We start from the raw sequence: 16,518 nt of genomic DNA on the forward strand, positions 1-16,518 counted from the left end.
TGGCCACCTCATGTGAAGAGTTGAGTCATTGGAAAAGACTCTGATGCTGGGCGGGATTGGGGTCAGGAGGAGAAGGGGATGACAGAGGATGAGATGGCTGGAAGGCATCACTGACTCGATGGACATGAGTTTGGGTGAACTCCAGGAGTCGGTGATGGACAGGGAGGCCTGGCATGCTGCAATTCACGGGGTCACAAAGAGTCAGACATGACTGAGCAACTGAACTGAACTGAACTGAGGGCTGAAGGGAATTGTGGGAAATGAAAAGTGACTGCTAATGAGAATTGAGTTTGGGGGAATGATGAAATGCCTAAAATTGATTGTGGTGATAGCTGCACATCACCATGAATATAGTAAAAACTGTGGAATTATATAGCATGTATATTACATCTCAATAAAGCTTTTTTTTTTAAAAAAAGATAACATCCATGATTTATTGATATATTAATATAATGTTGGGGAGAAAACTGTGGCAGTAACAAGTTATTCGTGTCTTTTTACTAATACTTCTACGAATTTACACTAAAGAAATCATTTAAGTAAATGAAAGGTTATGTGAAGAAAGATTTTAACCACAGTATTTTATATTAGTTTCAACTTGGAAACAATTTAAATAACTAACAATGGATTTGGTATTATGGTTCATCACTATGACAAAATATTATTACCCATTAAAATTACAAAATTATAATTTAGAATATTGTACAGAAATATAGAAAGTTCAAAAATAATCTTAGGTAGATATGGAAGTATGTAAAATCTAAAATAGGCTTACTCATTTAACAATACCTATCTTTATGAAAAGGGTTGAGGTGGTTGGATATTGGAAGATTTTTATCGCTGTCCTTTTATCTTCTGTAGTAGTTTTCTTATATAATCCCTTTAACTTAAAAAAATTGAAATTGCTTTTCTCCATTAAACCAGCGGTAAGCACAGTAATACAATAAAATTAAAAAGTTCCTTGGAGATGCCGAATGAAAGACCATTGGGTTCACGTCGGGGAGAATTTCAGACACCTGTGTTGAAACTGTCACAAAAAAGCAATCCAGTGATATTCAGGGCAACAAGCTGCTTATAAAAACTCCAGTTCATTAAGTGACTGACACATACTCTAGCTATACATCTGGGAACTTCTTTGCCAGTGTTTATCTGGACTGTTTTCAGTACCTGGTAACAGTCATCACTCCTCAAGCACTAGAAACTTAAGATGTCATCCTTGCTCTCTTAGAGCTCACACCTGAAGTTAAGTAATAGCATAATACTTAATTAATACTTAATAGGAGTATGCACAAAGATGCTGTGCATGTGGGTTGCCAGGAAGTGGTGTGTGGAGACGGCAGGAAATCAAGCACAGTCAGAGCAGAGGTACACCAATCCTATGAGCTATCACAACTGTGCTTACCCTGTCGGAAAGGTTTATCTTCCACACCACAGCTGCCCTCATCAGGTGTACAGCAGGGTATACAAGAAATGACCTGAAGACAAAGCTACACTAATACAACTTTTGTTTTTCAATACATTGACTATATATATATATTCACAGTGCTTCAGAGTGTACAAGGCACCAGGCAACAAAATTCTTATGAGTAAAGTACAATCCAAATGTTAAATAAGTTATGTTTTAAATGCCTGCATTTACTGGTGTAGGGGTACAAGTCCGTAGGCTGTTAGGAACTGGGTTACACGGCAGGAGGTGAGCGAGCAAAGCTTCATCTGCTCCCCATCACTTGCATTACTGCCTGGGCTCCACCTCTTCTCAGATCAGCAGCAGCATTCGATTCTCACAGAAGCATGAACCCCACAGTGAACTACACATTCAAGGGACCTAAGTTGAACGCTCCTTATGAGAATCTAATGCCTGCTTCCATTTCTAACATCCTATCTTTATTAAGCAGGGTTTTCTGTAGTGACAGCAACCAAAATGAGATTACAGAGTAGACTGAATATAAACAACAATGGAGGGTCTCCAGTCACCAGATGGGACCGTCTAGTTACAGGAAAACAAGCTCTGGGCCCCCACTGATTCTGCATTATGTTGAGTTGTATAATAATTTCATTATATATCACAATGTAATAATATTAGAAATAAAGTACGCAATAAGTGTAATGTGCTTGAATCATCCTGAAACTATCCCTACCTCACCCCTGCCTGGGTCTGTAGGAGAAACTGTCCTCCACAAAACCAGCCCCTGGTGCCAAAAATGTTGAGGATCACTGTACTGGTGTACATGCTTCACTCCCAAAGCCTGACCTGTATCCTGTGTGATCATTTGTTAATGGATTGTTTACCTTCTGACATATTCTTTCCCAAAGGACAGCTGACTCCATCGCATGGATTAAATCATTCCTTCCAGTAAGGAATTGAACAAAATGAGTGTTCCCAGGTATTTATGACTTATGTCCACTATACACCGAATCATCTGTTGTTTTGAACTACCCAAGCATATTATCCTTTCAACTAGTAGTTAATAAAATGAAGCAAAGCTTTGAGGCAGGTGAATTTAAGATCCCTCCCACCTATCCTTTATTAAATGTATTGTTTTATTCTTCATTATCAAGGTAGAATGTGCTTATATTGAAGACTTAAAAATATCTATGAGTAGAAGGAAAACCAGGCAGTCACAGTCCCCCTATTCAGGAATGATTATCACACTATTTCAAGGTTTCCCTCATAGCTCAGTTGGTAAAGAATCTGCTTGTAATGCAGGAGATCCCAGTTCAATTCCTGGGTTGGGAAGATCTTCTAGAGAAGGGATAGGCTACCCACTCCAGTATTCTCAGGCTTCCCTTGTGGCTCAGCTGGTAAAGAATCCGCCTGCAATGCTGGAGACCTGGGTTCGATACCTGTGTTGGGAAGATCCCCTGGAAAAAGGAAAGGCTACCCACTCCTGTACTCTGGCTTGGAGAATTCCAGGGACTATATAGTCCATGCAGTCACAAAGAGTCAGACACAACTGAGAGATACAGTATTTCAGTGGATTTTATTCTAGGCTTTCTTTCTATGTAAAATTTCTGTTGGTATCTTGTTAATTTCTTTAAGCAACATAGCTAGGAACATACCACCTGCTGTTACTCCTCTCTCCCTTATAGATGGGAGCCCCTTGGATAATGACACGAGCCACAGTCAAACCCAAATTTGCCACATTACATTTAACACTGCCCACTGGACACGAGTCACGCTACCTCATAATCAGCTCCACGGCCAGGTCAGTCCCTCCAGCCTGGATTCCTTCCAGACCATCTCCCTGAGGTACCAGCTGACTTCAAAGCAGAGCCTTCTGTAATAATAAAACGCCCACAGGAAACTGCTTCTACTGTCCCTTTAATTACTCTCATTACACTTTGACAGCCAAGTGTGAGAAATCAGATAAACGCCACCTGCCTGCTCCTTAGCTCAGGAATTGCTCCAGGCTTGGCTCCTCAGGACCAAGTCAAGCTCCTCCCTTGGTGGCTCTCCATACATGGTCTCCTAAAGTGATTTCCTGCCTTCCTTCCCTTCTTGCAGTTCTGTTTTAGAAGGTCAGCCTGGTTTCACTCTGAAACTGGAAGTCCTGCAGGACGCTCCTGCTAATGCCTGCCCTTCAACTTGATGTTCTGCCAAGTGTGGACAGGAGGCTTCACATGCTGTGTGTGAAGTGAAAGTCGCTCAGTCGTGTCCGACTCTGTGACCCTTTCAACTGTAGCCTTGCCAAGCTCCTCTGTCCATGGAATTCTCCAGACCAGAATACTGGAGTGGGTAGCCACTCCCTTCTCCAGGGAATCTTCCCAACCCAGGAATCAAACCCAGGTCTCCTGCATTGCATGTGGATTCTTTAGCACCTGAGCCACCAGGGAAGCCCATGCCAGGCCTGTGGCTATTATCCCTGGAAGTCCCTGCTTGTCTAAGGAAGGAGAATCAAGAGTCCCAGGACATTAAATTAAGCATCCTAAGCACCTGATGTCAGGGCAAGGACATAAGCAGAGATAACTGCTCTCTTGCTTCCTGAACATTTGGACCTTGACATAAATATGTAGAAATCATGAAAATCTGAATATTTTTCAAGCAATGTTCAGAAAACAGTTGAGCATGTAATGTGTGGTCCTTGACTCCCAGATGTCTGTCTCTGTCACATCTGTTCTGGAACAAATCATTGCTGGTTCAACCTTTTGAATCATCCAGCTGCTTGTTTGTATACACCCTAAGAATACTACGCAAATGTGAGTCTCTCCCTGCCTCATGACAAAAGCACTTAGGCTTTCCCTCCCTGCCACGTGAGTAACAATGCTTCCTTTCTTGGACACAGCCAGTAAATAAAGAGTAATGGCTGCTGCAGTGTCTCACCTAAATTATTAAGTCTGTCTTGAATGCACACCCCAAATGCCCATAAAGTACAACAATTAAGGAATGAAAATGATCCTATGTCAGCTGCTAAATGGAAGATCTTTCACTTCTGGAAATTATCCTTTTTTCTCTCCCTATTTTGCCATTTGTGTGAGATTAAAAAGATGCAAAACCCCTATGGTTACCATTCAGCCAGTCACTGGAAAGTTTAAGGATGTGATTGCTGAACATATTTTGGAAGGAAAATGACCTGCACTCATCTTTAATTCAGTGTATGATCAGTGTATTGATTTCACAAGTAACATGTCTACTATCATTGAAACATTTATCCATTCAGTCAAAATACTGAATAGTCACCTACTGAATCTTGTGTGATACAAAGATAACTAAGACAAGTCCAGGAGTCCAGTATCCCATAGGGAAAAAGAAGAAATAAATTCTTGGATTGTAAGTATTAACAGGAGAATACTAAGGGAATTAATGCAGTCCTAAAGGGCAGGGTAGTGTAGGGTTCCTCAGGAATGGGCTACTTCTCAGGGACAATAATACTTGATGCTTGAGAAATGAATAAGATTTAACCTAGCAAACCAGAAGGGACAATATGTGTAAAGGAACACATGTGCTCAGCAGATGGCACGTGTTTCAATGTGACTAGAAGATGTGCCACTCGTGGAAGAGGCAGGCAAGGACCAGGTGGTCAAGGCCCTGGCACACAGCCTTGCTAAAGAGATTGGTATTATACACACAATGGAGTGTCACTCAGCCATAACAAAGAATGAAATACTGCCATTTGCAGCAACGTGGATGGACCTAGAGAATATTAGCCGTAGTGATATCAAACAGAAGAAGCCAAATACTACATGGTATCACTTATATGTGGAATCTAAAAAATAATACAAATGAATGTATATCCAGAACATAAACAGATTCACAGATACAGAGAACAAACTTGTGGCTGCTCTTAGCTCATTGTGGGCAGGTAATTTTATCAACCTTAGCTTCAAGTAACATGCGTGTATGGGTGCTCAGTTGCTCAGTCATGTCTGACTCTTTGTGACCCCATGGACTGTAGCCACCAGGCTCCTCCATCCATGGAATTTTTCAGTCAAGAGTACTGGAGTGGGGTGCCATTTCCTTCTCCAGGGGATCTTCCCAACCCAGGGATCGAACCCAGGTCTCCCGCATTGCAGGCAGATGCTTTACCATCCAAGCCACCAGGGAAGCCCCTTAGTATCATTTAAATCCCCATTTTATAGAGAAAAAAAAAAAATGGAGAGCTAGAATATCTTTCTTACTAGAATTCAACCTATAGAATAGGAAGCCTAACTTTCTACTTTTCTTTACATCTGGTTGGGAAAACCCTCTAGCTATTGTAAAGTGCAGTTGGCTCACACTAATTCTTGCTTCACCCAAGGATAAAACTTGGAAAAATCTCCCAGGGTTAAATTATTTCTGCTCACTATTCAGCACTCCATTCCAACTTCTCCCAGAAAAACTGCCTATGATAAAGCAGTTAATAGAGGGAGAATTCATATTGAAGTCCAAATATGACCATAAGCTGCAAAGACAAATAATACCAGATACGATTTTTTTTTCTCAAACAGAAAAGTGAGAAAAGTAGAGACTTTGGATTCAGAAAGGTTACTATTCATCCATCTGGGCAAGTTCATCATCTATAAAATGGAAATAACAGAGATCCTCCAAGAGTTTTGTGAGGATTAAATAAGATGAAATATTTAAAGTACTTTATAGAGCACTCAATAAATGGTTGTTAACACTTTTATTACCGTCAATACTACTACTATTAATTTTACTACCACAACGCAATATGGCACTAAAGTCAATGACCCAACTATAAGATAAGTTAATGATTATACTACAGGGACTGAGAAATATTCTATTTGAAATTAAAGTCAGTCTCAGATCCAGGCATATAATTTACACCTGGAGGAATAACTGTGGTCTTAGGAGAGAATAGAAGATTTAATTTGGGGACTATTCTAGCACTCAAAGGGGACAAGTCTTTACTAGTAGAGTTTCTGGATGATTAATACATGAAAAATGTTTTAAGTATTGAATGTTGGCAAAGAGCTTACTACCTTCCACGAGCTCTCATCAGCTCCCACCGCCAACCCTCAAAGAGGGAGAAAGAAAACAAACCCAGGTGCCACTGCTGGAAGCTATACGCCCTCAGATTCTGGCAATAACAACAAAAGCATTTGTAATTTCCTGCCATAAAGAAGACAATGCAGAATCCTCCATCGACTTGAGAGAAATTTAAAATCTGGAGGTTGAAGAAATCATAGCTGCATTTTGATTACTGGCGTTCTGGGAAATACAGAGGCTGTGAGACTTACAAGGTGCATTCAATTCTTGGAGTATTCTTATTTAACTAGGATATGCTTTTGAACTTCTTTTCCCCGAAACAAATGATTTAACCTTGAAAACTGCTGTTGGAAAATCTCAGCTATGGATTGAGCTGAATGTTTGCTTCTTGCACCTGGAAAAAGTTATTGAGTCTACTTCAGAGACAAAAGTTTATAGATTCACAGAAAAAGAAAGTAATGTTTTGCAAGTGATTCCATACAAAAACAATCTTAATTTAATATGTGTTTCACCTACATCTACTAAAAATAGTCATCACATTACAAATAGTGTTTTTGTACCATTTTGATGAGATAGGACACACTTTATATCTTTAAAGGAAGAACCATTAAAGCAAACAATAGTTATAAAACATACTCAGGGTCAAATAGCAAATTAGTGTTTGAAGTAGGAATAAAATTTGGATTTACTCTGCACTGTAATGCCTATTCTTCACCTGTTCTAGGTTGTTGGTGATGGGATGGTAGTGGGGAAGAAGAATAAACAATATTCTCTTTCCTGTTCCTAAATAGAAAGTCTTTGCCATCCTAAATCAAAATAATGATGTAACACGTTGTAAATCTGGACAGACCTTTTCTAAAGCTGATTCTGATTTTGTAAGATGAAATCATATGAATTCTGAGTAAATGGGAACACCTGTGTACATATCTCTTTAAGAAATGCTTGTCTCACAAAACATAGCTTGCAAACTTAAAATTATTTGATTCATTGCCTAATATCCTCTATGGGAAACTTTAGCCTTTTCTGTTTTAATTATTAGTTCTCTCTAAGCAATTATAATGAAAGAATTTTTTCATTTGCTTTACTAACAACTTTCCTTATAGTTTAGCACTGACTCCATTTGGAAACATTGATAATCCCAAATCTAAAGATAGAGATTCTCAAGGGCATACTAAGAAGTCCATCTAAAAGATTAGAATGAATCAGAAAAATAGAGATTATGGCATCAACTAAGCACCAGTAGGTAAAAGCAATAGAACAAAAAGGAAAAAAAAAAAGGTCAGTATCTCCCTTAAGGCTGAAATTACTTTGTTTTACATAACTTATCTTTCCTCGGTAACTTCTCTAATTTGAATATAAAATTAGAAAGTACCCCATTACCACAAAACTTGTTTGGTAGGAAAGTGGGAGAGTTCTTGTAGGAAAGAAAGTCAAAACCTCTCACATCCTAACAAGGTCCATATTAAAGTTTAAACGTAAAGAGAATTATTTAAATAATGTCCATAATAAGGATTAGATACAAAGTGTTTTCACTTACTTTGGCTAAATAAATTAAATTTATCTGACATCAATACAGCATTTTATTACAGTAACCCATCTTCGAAGAACTCTATGTTATGTTATGTTATGTTAAGTCGCTTCAGTCGTGTCCGACTCTGTGTGACCCCATAGACGGCAGCCCACCAGGCTCCACCATCCCTGGGATTCTCCAGGCAAGAATACTGGAGTGGATTGCCATTTCCTTCTCCAATGCATGAAAGAGAAAAGTGAAAGTGAAGTCACTCAGTCAAGTCCGACTCTTAGCGACTCCATGGACTGCAGCCCCCCAGGCTCCTCTGTCCATGGATTTTCCAGGCAAGAGTACTGGAGTGGGGTTCCATTGCATTCTCCAGAAGAACTCTATAAAAGCTTCATATTTCAAAAATACAAATTGTCACATTTATACTCCCAAGCCCTTATGATGAAAATAACTTATCTAGAGGAAGACTATTTTTAAATCTTCCTTTACTGAGAAAATTAAAAAAATAAACAGTGCTAATCCTTAGTTTTATTCAACATAAATTAAATGAACATATTCAGATTTTACATAGATACATAAAATTCAGATTACGTGATTTTAAAAATTTGAGGTCAGCAGCCTTGCAGGTTACAATTGGAAGACACCTGAACCAACATGTCAAGTGCCAAACAATGACCCTTCACCAAAAATTCTTCTTTCATAGTTTAGCCCATCAGTTCTGATCATCTAAATAGACCTCTCTCTTTCTCCACCTTCAACCCAAAACATGGGCTCTTGCTTGCAAGCTTACCTTCTTCTGGGATTACTGACCTCCTGTGTCGGCACTTCCAAATCTTGGGGACTGAAATTGACTGTCCATGTCTTGGGTTATAATGGTAGCAAGCACCGATGGTGCCAAAGGGTGGGGAGCCTGCAGCAAACATGATGGGTTCTCAGGAAGGCTGGAGAAGAAGGACCAGGTGGGAAGAGGGTGTACCTCCCCTGCTCCATCGTAGGAGCAACTGGTACAGAGCCACGGGAAGAAACTCCACCCAGCACGAATGAGTCACGTTCGGTCCCCACGCACAGTGGGCCAGACAGGTCTCACCACCTTACAGTAGTATGAGTGAGACTTTTTTTTTTTTTTTCACAAAAGGCAGGAAGAGAAGGGGGCACAAAGGATGAGACGGTTGGATGGCATCACTGACTCAATGGACATGAATTTGAGCAAGCTCCAGGAGATAGTGAAGGACAGGGAAGTCTGATGCGCTGCAGTCCATGGGGTTTCAAAGAGTTGGGCATGACTCAGTGACTGAACAACAGTAACAACATTCTTGAAGAGCTTCCTTTAATTTTCTTCTTTCAGGGGCTAGGAGAAGTGATCCTTTTGCTTTTTAAAGACATTTCCAGTTAAACACAGAAACGATTCTTTTTTAATTTTCAAGTTTTTGATTCAAAACAAAGTCCTCCTATTCTTAGAACTAGTGATTCTGTTATATTTGTCTTCAACATGGGTTAAGAATTTTATTTTCAAATTTTGAAAGCTAAGCTCCTTCCCTGCCTCCATAAAATGACCTTGAATGTAAACCCATACTATGAAAAAGCAATTACTGTATAATTATCTTAATGGGACTTCATGTTTGCATCGCATTTTTATCTGAAGAGCTCAAAGCATTTGGCTAATACGGTCTTACTAAGCTTCATGACACCCTGCTCAAGAATGTGATGGTAAGGATTACTACTATCACATTTAACAGGTGGGGAAACTGAGAGATTAGCACTTAAATGACTCAATTTGAGGCCACAATGCTGGCTGAAGGCACAGTTTGACTCAGGACTCTGACCTTGCTTTCCAAGGACATACCTGACCTACCGACACAGAGCTTCATGTGGAAATGAGAATTCAATTCTCAGAAAGAATCTGTTCTTCTGTTCTAAGGCTTTACAGAACATAAAAATAAGACAAATAGAATTTAGTTTATGTTCGCAAATTATGGCACAGGTGAGAAAAATAGCAGATGTCATTTTATTCCTCTCCTTATTCTTTCCAAGGGCCACCATCATCTTCCCCATCAAGGGACCAGGTCACAGATGGCGCTCACTCTCTCCATACAGAATATTTACTTAGCGGTGCATTTTTGTCCATGCACGAGGGCAAAGAAGTTGTGGATGTTGGCCACTGTGTGCGTGTTCGTTGTAAGCCAGTCAAACAGTATGGAACTGTTCAGCGTGAAAGTGAAAAAAAGCTCATACTGCCACCTCCAGAGGTTACCATTGTTAAATGCAGGGATGTATGAATACGCACAGACATAATGCTCTCCAGCTTGTTTGATTGTTTTTTAATTTCCCAACATTCCCCCTTTGTCAGTGCAGGTACATCTACATCATTCTTTTAAGTGGCTACAGATCCATTTTATGGATATATGCACAAGGACACATGAAAATTCACTTACTCAATCCCTTTTTACTGGACATTTGGGTACTTCCCTTGTTTTTCCACCTTATGCACGGTAATAAATATCCTTGTGTGTATAATTTCATGTAATTTTTAAATATTTCTTTTGGCTCTACTACCTATTTTTTACATGATCCAGAACTCTTACTTGTGAAAATATACATACCACACTGATAGGGACAGAGTAAAGGGGCAAAGTAGGTGATTAGTTAATCCCACTAGGAGACTATAAGTAGGAAAAATATGGGAGACCCCTGTAAGTTAATGATTACTCAAGAAAGCAGGTTTGTTTAACCACAAAGCCAAGCAGGCTTGCTTAGCAACAGAAGCATGAGACCTGCCCCTAAACAATCAAACCATGGTAGCACGAGACCCACGTTGTGCCCAGTGAGCACAATAAGTTACTGATCCCCAGGACATGCTCTCTGTACACATAAAATACAATAATGTGAGGACCTAGCTTGACAGTGTAGGGACAAGCAAACTCCCCTGTACAACCCGGAGGAAGAGCTGATGATGGAAACATGTCTACTCAAGAAAGACAAGGAAATTCTTCTCCCCCTCCCTACTTTTCCTTTGATTATAAAACTGTAGCACAGTAAATTCTCAGATGGGGCACTCTCTTTCCCACCCTCTGGTAAGCTTCACAAGCACCCTATTCTAATAAATCACTTATTTATCACTTTGCTTCTCACTGAATTCTTTCCATGCTGAGACATAAAGGACGGTGGTACCAGGAGTTCTTTGGAGCCCCTAGTGCCTGCCTGCTCAGTCATGCCTGATTCTTTGTGACCCTATTGACTGCAGCCCATCAGGCTCCTGTCCGTGGGATTTTCCAGGCAAGAACGCTGGAGTAGGTGGCCATTTCCTTCTCCAGGACCTCCTCCCAACTCAGGGATAGAACCCGAGTCTCTTGCGTCCCCTTGCATTGACAGGTGGATTCTTTACCTCTGAGCTACCCAAGAAGCCAGAAACACCACCAAACAGTTTCAGCTCTACACACTGAGCTGCTGATTAAATTGTGAGCCTGAAGCCTTGAACGGAAAACTCAGTTTCCCTCTTTCCTCCTATCACTGCTTGGCAGACGTTTTGGCTTTATCTTCAGGATACTACCCTCTATCCATATGACCCCAAAAAGTGAACTGGAAAACATTCCATGTGGGGCAGATGGAAGGAGAGCCAGGTGATGCTGTAAGAAAACAATTTACAATGACCCATCTATGACTCACAGCCTACATTCTCCAAGGCCTTAGTTCAACAGAAATCTAAAACGCAGCTTTTTACCAATAGATGGAGTGCTGGGTCCTATGTTTTGGAACAAAAAGTATTTTACCAGTAAGACTCAGATCATCTGCCTAAGTTTGAGTGCTCATGTGACCGGATACTTTGCGCCTCTTCTCCCTCAGACCACATGGGAGATTTAGGGTCATATGAAATTCAATACTAAAATCATTTCAACGTTTTGGATCACCCATAAAGTGAGAGCCCAAAGGAGTGTGTTCCTCCTTCGTTTCTAGTGGAATTTACACTAGTGTCTCATCTATTTCCACACAGATACCCTGTCTGTTATCTTACTTCTCAACAAAGTACATAGTCGACAGGGATTTCTATTTTAAAAACTGATGAAGGAAAAGAAAGCAATAGACTTAGAGCCTATTTGAGGTCACCATTACTTTTTTCCTGTTAGTTCATTTATCTATTTACTTACTAAATATGTACTGCAAGCAAACAATGTGAGTAAGACACAATTCCTGCTTTAAAGGAGCAGACAGTAGAGTCAGGTGAACAAAACAGGCAAAAAAAAAGAAAAGAAAAATTAACATTCTGGAAGTTCAGTTAAGGGTTCCTGGAAACTTTTATAGCTAACTACACAGAGAAGCAAAACAAAAGAAAACAGAACTGTCTTGTCAACAGAATGAAGTGCAGTGTTTTTGGTCATCTGAAGCCTAAAAGATTCTGAAAAACCTTAGCTCTTCTCATTAAAAAAGTGAATAAGCTGAGACATGAATATTCTTGTCATATTCCAATTGTTTCCATCCCTTCTCAAAATACAGTTGTATTCTCTAAGTTCAAGTAATCAAGTAATTGTGCTCCTCGAGAAGAAAAAAGATGTTTTAATGTAGTCATTTATTAACAGATTTCTGCCCCAAAGGTACATACTACAGTGGAAAGGTGAGGTAGTTTAGAAGAGGTTTTATAAAATTAATATGGGTTTTAGAATATACACATTAGGCTCACTCTTTAAATGCTTATCTCACAGTAAATTTCTTCCATGCCTTCTAGGTGTCCTGAGTTTATAAAGCACAACAGGATAAGCAACTAGGTCAAAATCCTGTTATTACCTAAATAATAATTTAGATACACATTGCTCTACATATGCTTAGTCGTTCAGTTGTGTCTGACTCTTTGCGGCCCCATGGACTGTCGTCCACCAGGCGCTCCTGTCCATGGAATTTTCCAGGCAAGAATACTGGAATAGGTTTCCATTTCTTACTCCAGGTAATCTTCCCAACCTAGGGATTCGATCCGGGTCTCCTGGCATCTCCTGCATTAGCAGTCTTCACCACTGTGCCACCTGGGAAGCACAACCCAGCAATATTGGAATCCAGTGGCCACTAGCAACACACACAGCATGAGACAGAGCAATCTTAATGTCTCTGCCAAATCCACAAATGCCAAACTGACCCCTACTGGACTGTCCTACTCCAAGTATGCTCCTCCAAAGAGTCAAGAACTAGAGTCTTTGTTCTAATTGCTGCCATAATTTTGCTACATAATCTAAAAGGAGAGGAAACTGCTGATATTTCTTATATGTAGGGATGGTAAAAGATGGGCATGGTACAAGCTCTCCAACTTTAATAAAGGAAACTAATTATTTATTTAGCCTGTGCTGTGTACCAGGGGCTTCCCAGGTGGCTCAGTGGTAAAGAATCTGCCTGCCAATACAGGAGATGCGGATTCAATCCCCGGTTCAGGAAGATTCCCCGGATGCCCTGGGCAAAGGAAATGGCAATCCCCTCCAGTATTCTTGCCTGGGAAATCCCACGGACAGAGAAGCCTGGCAGGATACAGTCCACTGGACTGCAAAAAAGTCAGACATGACTGAATGACTGAACAACAAGGTACCAGACACTGAGCTAAATGCTTTCCAGATGTTGCTCTAAATTCTAGATCCAGGAGATAAGCCTCATCCCTACCACATAACATGAGGAAGTAGGAGTAGGTCCACAAAGGAAAAATGAGTACTATTACTAGACAAAGGGGAAATGTGGACAAAGGATACCGTGTGAGAAAGCACACGGAAGCCGACCACACACGTTCTTACACTCAAGACAGGAGACAGAGATAGTCAGCTTCCGACTTTGCTGTTACAGCTTCTCTGTGCCACTCATGGCTTCTGCCCAATGAAGGCACCTCTCCGCACACTTCACCGCCTCCGTCATTTGCTTCTGTATCAGTAATGCTTTCCATGGCCCCACTACGGGGCAGGAGGACGCAGTGCAGTGGCTTTGTGACATGGCACCTGGGCTGACTGGGATTCTTTAAAGCTCCCAGATCCTACTATGTAGCCAGGGTGGAGACTCACTGGAGTATAAAAGACTTTGGTCTTCACCATCAACACACACAAATAGTGCTTAACTCTTAGAGTATCTGCTTGTGTGTACTAAGTCGCTTCAGTCATGTCTGACTGTGACCTTATGGACAGTAGCCTGCAAGGCTCCTCTGTCCATGAGATTCTTCAGGCAAGAATACTGGAGCGTTTTGCTACGCCCTCCTCCATGGAATCTTTCTGACCCAGCGATGGAACCTGACTCTCTTACATCTCCTGCACTGGCAGGTGGGTTCTTTACCACTAGCATCTAGTCTAACAATCTGTGTTCTGAAAGACAGATCTGAGATGGTTGCTTCCCTTTTCAGAAACTGATCCACAAAGTTTGGAGGGCGAGGGAGTAACATCCATAAATCAGACACTGGACTCAACAGCACTCTTCTGCCCCCCTCATTATGTCTTTGCACCATATCAGTTCAGTACTAGAGAGGACAAAAGTGGGCTTAGTTTTTATTTCTTAGATTTTTAGGGGGTGAGGAGGAGAAACAAATAATGGAGCCTTGTTTGACACAAAGGAAATTGTTAGAGTTCTCATCTACTGAGGCTCTGATTTTGAAATCAGAAGTGATGTAATGAGGTTATATCGCTGGAATATACCAAATGCCTTCTCAATCTCACTTTTGCCCTATCAAAGGATTCTGAGATAATTTAAAGGGACCAAGTTTCTCTATATCACTGTCTTTCTAAAACAGCATGACAGCAGCCTGCATGCGTACGGAGTCACTTCAGTCATGTCCGACTCTGCAACCACCAGGCTCCTCTGCCCATGGGATTTTCATGACAGTATGACACCCTACAATAAGATTATAGCCAGGGAAGCCACATGCTTTGGTGGAATGTAGAATTTAAATCCATGATCCAACACTGTGGATAGGTAATCAGCTTAAGAAAGTTAACCTAAGCCTAAGTTTTATCATCCATAAAATGGAGACAATAAATAACTTTTCTCAAAGGCTCCTGAAGGCTTTAGAAATACACAGAAAGCATCTGACATATAATCAGTTGTCATTAATTGTTAGCTATTACATTTGGGAAAGAAATTTTCTTTTAAAATCCAATCTTGAACATTAGTGCTAAATGAAGAAAGTTAGAGTCTTCCTGGATTGTAAATACCAAGAGACTAGGACAATAAATATAAATGAATATTCAAAGGAAATATCAAATGGGGTTTACAAATCAATAATGTCTACTGTTCAAACAAATAGTTCTTGAATTTAAATATATAAATTATAGCTAACTGAGTATAAGAGGGACTTTCCTGGTGGTCCAGTGAAGTTCATTAAGAATCCACCTGCCAATGCAAGGGACATTGGTTCAGTCCCTAGTCCTGGAAGATTCCAAATGTCATGGAACAACAAAACCCATACGCCACAAGTGCTGAGCCCATGCACCTCAACTACTGAAGCCTACGCACCCTACAGCCCGTGCTTGGCAACAGGAGAAGCCACTGCAATTAGAAGCCTGCATACGGCCACTACAGAGCAGCCCCTGCTCGCTGCAACTAGAGAAAGCCTGCACGCAGCAACAAAGACCCAGCCCAAATAGTTCAGTTCAGTTCAGTCGCTCAATTGTGTCTGACTCTTTGCGACCCCATGAACCGCAGCACACCAGGCCTCCCTGTCCATCACCAACTCCCGGAGTCCACCCAAACCCATGCCCATCGAGTTGGTGATGCCATCCAACTATCTCATCCTCTGTCATCCCCTTCTCCTCCTGCCCTCAATCTTTCCCAGCATCAGGGTCTTTTCCAATGAGTCAGCTCTTGATAAAATATAATAAAATAAATAAAAAACTTTAAATAAGTAAAATAATGAGTATAAGATAGGCTCAAAGATGTATTATCTAATGTGGGAAATATAGCCAATAGTTTGTAATAATTGTAAATGGAAAGTAACCTTTAAAATTGTATAAAAATTTAAAAAAATTTTTTTAAGAAACACTGTTAATGTTAGAGGCAAAATGATCATCATAAAAAGCACAGATTTTAGGGCAGTAAAATTATTCTGTAAGATACTTTAATCATGGATATGTATCAGTATACACGTGTGCAAACCCATAGAATGTACAACACCAAGCATGAACTAAGGTAATCTGTGGATTCTGGGTGATCATGAGGTATCAGAGTCGGTTCATCAGTTGTAGCAAATGTTCCGCCTCCAGTGGGGGATGCTGGCAGTGGGGAAAGAGGCAGTACATATGGGAGGGCAGCAGGTTAATGACAAACCTATCTTCCCCTTGATTTTAATGTGAACCTAAAATTTCTCTAAAACACTGTCTGGAAAAAAGGTTCAGTACTAAAAGCTGTTACATGTCAGAAGCAAATATGCAATTAATTAATTATAGTTAAAAAGTAAGAATAGGGTTCATTAGATGGCCAGTAACCAACTTCACAGGTGAAATTTTTGTTAAAGCTCCCACAGCTTTAGTGGCTGAGGCTGTCTTCATGTGAGTTTATCAAGGAAGTGTTTCATTACAATTAAACATCTAAATGTTTTAACTTCCTAAGAACAATCGATCAGTTATGTATA

General features: G+C 40.4%; 1 protein-coding gene across 24 annotated transcripts in view; it reads right to left on the reverse strand.

Moving 5' to 3' along the window:
• FMN1 (formin 1) overlaps positions 1-16,518 on the reverse strand; it is a 497,211-nt gene that overhangs the window by 384,433 nt on the left and 96,260 nt on the right. The window contains exon 1 of one of the 24 annotated variants that reach the window (XM_086322058.1): positions 8,757-9,988. The exons of 22 other annotated variants lie outside the window; for them this stretch is intronic. In XM_086322058.1, coding sequence (XP_086178184.1) covers positions 8,757-8,805 — 49 coding nt within the window. In that variant the 5' untranslated portion in view covers positions 8,806-9,988. Of the gene's footprint in view, positions 1-8,736; positions 9,989-16,518 lie in introns of those variants that run through there. One more of the 24 variants, XM_086322054.1, reaches the window with a different exon arrangement.

The sequence above is a fragment of the Bos grunniens genome, chromosome 10 (assembly GCF_055505025.1).
Source record: "Bos grunniens cultivar Pamir isolate PY7600 chromosome 10, Bosgru_T2T1.0, whole genome shotgun sequence".
Lineage (NCBI taxonomy): Eukaryota > Metazoa > Chordata > Mammalia > Artiodactyla > Bovidae > Bos > Bos grunniens.